This window comes from Euleptes europaea, chromosome 9, assembly GCF_029931775.1.
Source record: "Euleptes europaea isolate rEulEur1 chromosome 9, rEulEur1.hap1, whole genome shotgun sequence".
NCBI lineage: Eukaryota > Metazoa > Chordata > Lepidosauria > Squamata > Sphaerodactylidae > Euleptes > Euleptes europaea.
Window position 1 is genome coordinate 16,092,571 of NC_079320.1, and position 6,000 is coordinate 16,098,570.

The 6,000-nt window shown below is 44.5% G+C and overlaps 1 protein-coding gene across 1 annotated transcript in view; it reads left to right on the plus strand.

Annotated features, from left to right (window-relative positions):
• The window catches only part of HERC3 (HECT and RLD domain containing E3 ubiquitin protein ligase 3), a 54,784-nt gene extending 50,865 nt beyond the window's left edge, over positions 1 to 3,919 (plus strand). Inside the window, exons 24-25 of the mRNA XM_056855194.1 lie at positions 3,028 to 3,130; positions 3,707 to 3,919. Of these exons, the coding sequence (XP_056711172.1) occupies positions 3,028 to 3,130; positions 3,707 to 3,915 (312 nt within the window). The 3' untranslated portion in view covers positions 3,916 to 3,919. The remainder of the gene's footprint in view (positions 1 to 3,027; positions 3,131 to 3,706) is intronic.
• Positions 3,920 to 6,000: the final 2,081 nt, after the last annotated feature.

A 6,000-nucleotide genomic window follows, 5' to 3' on the forward strand; every position in this document is an offset into this window, starting at 1 on the left:
CTTACCCTAGATGGCCAGCTGTAGATGTCGAGGAAATTCTTGAATTAATAGGTAATCTGAAGCCAGGCAAAGCCCCAGGTCCTGATGGTCTCCCGGCCGAATTGTTTAAGGCATTTACTGGTTGGTGGGCTCCGCTCCTTGCTAAACTATTCACATCTATTGACCTGTATGGCATCTTGCCAAACTCCTGGCTAAATTCAATAATAATTCCTATTTTTAAAAAGGGTGATCCAACTCTTCCTGATAACTTCCGTCCCATCAGTCTTCTTCCAGTCTTGGGCAAACTGTACGCGAAACATCTAGAACAGCGTCTCCTTAGCTGGGTAAAGGAAAATACAATAATAGGCCCAGAACAAATCGGCTTCTCCAAAAACAAATCAACCTTGGACCACTGCCTGGTTCTTGCCACAATTGCAGAAAAGTATATGAAAATGGGTGGCAAGAAACTCTTTGTCGCTTTTATTGACCTCAAATCTGCCTTCGACTCCATTATCAGAGATAAACTCTGGTCTAAGCTGTCTAGTATGGGAATTGACCCTCGTCTTTTATTCCTTTTAAAAACACTCATCCACAACATGCCAAGTAAAATATTCTTCAAACGGTGGCCTTACTGATAAGATCCCATTTAATAAGGGTGTGAAGCAAGGCTGTATACTTGCTCCCCTTCTTTTTAATCTGTTTCTGACAGACCTGGCTTGTTCTTTAGAGCCTATTAATGGACATCCTCCTAAATTGGGAGGCAAAGCTGTTCCTATTCTTTTATATGCCGATGACACCGCTATTTTATCCTATTCTAAAATTGGACTCAAACGCTACTTAAGTGCGTTTGAGGAATACTGTCATCTAAATCTTCTTAAAATTAATTACTCTAAGACTAATATCATGGTTTTTTCAAAAAAATGGTCGCCCACCAGCTGGCGTATAGGTCAGGCCAAAATCCAACAGGTTAAGAGTTTTAAATATCTTGGCATTACTTTTAATTATAACCTTAAATGGGCAGTTCATAGATCCAGGATTACCAAACTAGGGAGACTCTCTTCAAACCAACTGATGTCCTTCCTTCTTTATAAGGGTAACCAGTATGTCCCCGCTGCAGTTAAGGTATTCAACTCCAAAATCTTACCCCAGATTCTGTACGGTGTACCTATCTGGGCCAATGCGTTCAATCGGGACTTAGAATCCATTCAAGCTAACTTTTTTAGAAAAATTCTTGGTCTCCCTCGCTGTGTCTCTTATTATGCTATTACCTCTGAACTTGGTCAAAGCTTGTGTGAAACCAAGGCATGGCTGCTAACCATTCGTTATTGGCTTAAACTGTTTTTTAGAACAGAGCGTGGTTCTCTGATGTCCCTGCTGCTAAAAGAACTTCATAATACCTCCTGGGATTGTCTAATTCTGTCTAAAATAAGATCATCTGGAATCTCTGTGGAAGACCTGGCTTTAACTACTGAGGCCCATATTTTTAAAATTGTTAAACAGCGTTTCTTGGATATGGAGCGTCAGACGTTACTCCCCACTCAACCCTTGGTCTGTTCCCCTGCAATGTTGGGTCTCAAGAATTTAACCAACAATATTCCCCATTATTTTCACACTTTGGACATCCCACCCCTTCGCAGAGCCTTCTCTCTCGCTAGGGTTAATGCCTTTCCTTCAAGGATGTTATATGGAAGGTATCAACAAATACCAATCCAGGAAAGGACTTGTCCCTGTGATACCCATTCCCTGGACTCAATTGATCATATTCTGTTGGTCTGCCCTCTATATGAAACACCCCGTGGGAAATGGTTAAAAAATTGGCTTCTTTCAAAATATCTCCTATCTACCCAAGCAAAACGTCAATTTTTATTAAATGATTCCAATCCGGAGGTTACTGTAGATGTTGCCAACTTTCTAGTGGATGTGATGAAAGTTCAAAAAGCCCAACGTTTGTAATTTCTATTTTTGGAACTTTCTGGCCTATGTTTTTATCATAATGACTGCATATTTTATGTACTTTCTGTAACAATTGTAATATTACTTATGCCATTAAAGGTTTCATTCATTCATTCATTCTACATCCATTTCACTCAGAAAGAGTAGGAGAATTTTTCTGATGTTCTAAGAGGACAGCTTACCGTGCAGGAAACAGAGTCATAGAATAGAATCATAGAGTTGGAAGGGACTACCAGGGTCATCTAGTCCAACCCCCTGCACAATGCAGGATATTCACAACTACCTCCCCCCCCCCACCCACACATACAGTGATTCCTACTCCATGCCAAGAACATGCCCAAGATGCCCTCCCTCTCATCATCTGCTTAAGGTCTTAGAATCAGCATTGCTGACAGATGGCCATCTAGCCTCTTCTTAAAAACCTCCAGGGAAGGAGCGCTTACCACCTCCTGATGATGCCTGTTCCACTGAGGAACTGCTCTATGGAGTGGGTTGGAAAGAAGTGATGGAATGGGACAGGGGATAGCTAGGCACGTAAAAGACATGAGGTTTCGAGCTGGATGGTTCACAGGCAAACTAACAAATATTGTTTGCATACTTTGAAGAAGTCTGGAATTCCCACATCATCTCTTCAAATGTTATCCACAAACACTAGAAGTATTTTTTTTTTACTATCTGGGGGGAAATATTTCTTGTTGAAGACTGACTATCCCTGAGAAGAAGAAGAAAAGTTGGTTTTTATATGCCGACTTTCTCTACCACTTAAGGAAGAATCAAACCGGCTTACAATCACTTTCCCCACCCCACAACAGACACCCTGTGAGGTAGGTGGGGCTGAGAGAGCTCTAAGAGCTGTGACTAGCCCAAGGTCACCCAGCTGGCTTCATGTGGAGGAGCGGGGAAACAAACCTGGTTCTCCAGATCAGAGTCCACCACTCCAAACCACCTCTCTTAACCACTACACCACTGCTTTCCCAGAGTCAAAAGAGGCCTGTCCCTGGGTTTCCCTTCTGAAAAGACTGTATTCTAAAATTGTTGTTATGAGTCACTGCTAGATTTTGACATCTGCCTTGGGGTTCATGCTTCCACTTACAGAGTGCTGCTTACAAGGGAGAATTCTCTGCCACACACCCGACCGTGAAAATGTTCTGGGAGACGTTTCATGAATTCCCTTTGGAAAGGAAGAAGAAGTTTCTCTGTAAGTAATCTAAGGCCATTTATGCAGGGTCAATTTTGATGCTTGCTCAAAGCTCCTTTTTTAAATGCCACCTTTAAAATGACTATACACCGTCCCCATGCAAGAGGAGAAAGTCAAACAAATCCCACCCCCCGCCTGCTCCTCCATTACTTCGTTTGCAAAGCCATTAGCAATTGTTGTTTGCATAGCTAAGCGCGGCTGTGATTCTTCATGCTTCTTTCAGTGAGTGCTTCAAGGTGGGGTGGAGCAAATACAAAAGGTTGTGTTAAAGGGGCTCTTAAGAAATGCAAAGAGGTATGCAGCGGCATCGCAGTGAGTGGAATGACAGTTCAGCGTGAAGAAATCAACAAAATATGCGGGGCACTTCAGCCTGGAACGCGCTGCTAATTACCAAGCATAGACTGCCTAAGTCTGGGGTATTAAGTAATTTCCCTCTAATTCTATAGCCTGAGAGTCCTTGAGGGGTTTTTTGGCAACCAGAGCTAAAAGTGATTTACTGATGTATCCGCCTTCAGGAAAGGAATTGTGGGTATCTGTGCGTGTGAGTGGTGAGTGACCCGCCTTCCCCTCTCTCAGTGTTCCTGACAGGCAGCGACCGCATTCCCATCTACGGCATGTCGAGTCTGCGCATCGTCATCCAGTCCACGGCCAGTGGGGAGGAGTATTTGCCCGTGGCTCACACGTGCTACAACCTGCTGGACCTGCCCAAGTACAGCAGCAAAGAAATCCTGAACACTCGACTGACTCAAGCCATCGACCATTACGAGGGCTTCAGCTTGGCCTGAGGGGAGCTCCCCCACCAACAAGGACCGTTCTGTACAGAAAGAAAATACTGTCTTTGTTTTTTATTTTTGTAATGCTCCAGTAGTGGGGGGAACCCGGGATGAAGAGCCTCCGCAAAGGCCAACCAACAGTCCCCGGATTTTCAATTTTGAGGTTTTTGACCCATCAAACGAAATCAGTTTAATGCATTTTGACTGATTTTTTTTAAAAAAAAAAACTTCTCTCCTGCCTTTCCCAAAACTACGTTCAGTAGTTTTGATTTCTTGGTCTTTCCAAAGATAGGCTGTAACAACTTACAGGGAATGTCTGTTCTCTCCTCTTGGGAAATCCCCTTTCTGTTCTCCCCTCCTTTTTTCCTCCCCATGTGGCCCTCAGCCAAATCACAATAAACCTGCACGCACACCTGATCAGGAGTTGTTCCCAGGTCCACAAAACTTTATCTTCTAAAAAATTGTATTTCTTTAATGGTGCCGGAGAGTTCTATAGTAGCTGAGATCAATTCACATGGAGATTAGTTTGGGGGTGTGTGAGAAGATTTTATCGTCTGGGATCTTTTAAAAACTTTTTCCTCTAATTGAGACTCTTCCCATAAAAGGAGAGATGACATAAATAATTTAGCCAGAAGACTTTCAAAGCTGTGAAGAGATGACGGGAAAGAGAAATCATGATAAAGATCATACAAACTGGGAGTGGATGACTCATGGAGTTGGATCCGACCAGCTTTTCTGCTGGAGGAAAAGGAAGAAGGGGTCTCACACTGGGCATTATGGGACTTGCGTGGACAAAAGGCATGTGAGAATGGCAGCGGGGGCTATAGGAAGGAAAGCGGGGGCTATAGGAAGGAGAGCAGTGGTTAGAGTAGTGACTCTAATCTGGAGAACCGGGTTTGGTTCCCCACTCCTCCACATGAGCAGCGGAATCTAATCTGGTGAACCGGGTTGGTTTTCCCACTCCTACACATGAAGCCAGCTGGGTAACCTTGGGCTAGTCACAGCTCTCTTCCAGCTCTCTCAGCCACACCTACCTCACAAGGTGTCTGTTGTGGGGAGAGGAAGGGAAAGAGATTGCAAGCCAGTTTGATTCTTCCTTTAAAAAAGGCAGAGAAAATCGGCCTATAAAAACCAACTCTTCTTCTAAATAAAGCAAATAAATAAAACACCTGGGCAAAGAGTGAAATAATCCCTGGTCCCACCCTTTAAATGACCATCTACATTCAGATTGACTCCCCCCCCCCTTTTAAGATTGTGAGGAAAAATGGCAACAGAACTAGTAGCGTACTTCTGCCCTTGGGTGATTACCTCTGCTTTAAAATTTGACTTTTATGCAGCTGGATTTGGGGGTGGCCATATTTCAGTGTAGCATTTCTCTCCCTTTCTTTGTTCAGGAATAGTGTTCTGTTGTTCGCCGCCCTGAGCCTGGCCCTGGCTGGGGATTAAGGGCGAGATAAAAATAGAAATAAATGAATAAAAGTAATTTCTGGTGCTGTCCATCTCCCCTCTTCCCTTAGGTGTAGTTGAGGTTCCCTTGCCAGGTACTATTGAACCATTTTGCTGCCCCGGTGAACCCACTGCAGGGAGGATCAGGCCTTTGTCCTGCTCCTTCAGACTCTTTTTGGAGACCCAGCTTGGTGGTGTGGTTAAGAGTGGTGGTTTGGAGCAGTGGACTCTAACCTGGGGAACCAGGTTTGATTCCCTACTCCTCCACATAAGTGGCGGATGCTAATCTGGTGAACCGGGTTGGTTTCCCCACTCCTCCACAGGAAGCCAGCTGGGTGACCTTGGGCTAGTCACAGCTCTCTTAGAGCTCTCTCAGCCCCACCTACCTCACAGGGTGTCTGTTGTGAGGAGGGAAAGGGAAGGTGATTGTAAGCTGGTTTGATGCTTCTTTAAGTGGTAGAGAAAGTCGGCATATAAAAACCAACTTCTTTTTTCAATGGGCGGCTTTTCTCGGCCTTCCCTATAAGATTCAGGACCCACCAGCCCTCTGTGGGACCCTGGCCCACAACTGTTTACACTTTGGGGGAGGGAAGCAAGCTGGTGAAGCAGTTTCCTCTCCTTTCCAACCACTGCCTCCCAAGACCCCCTTCT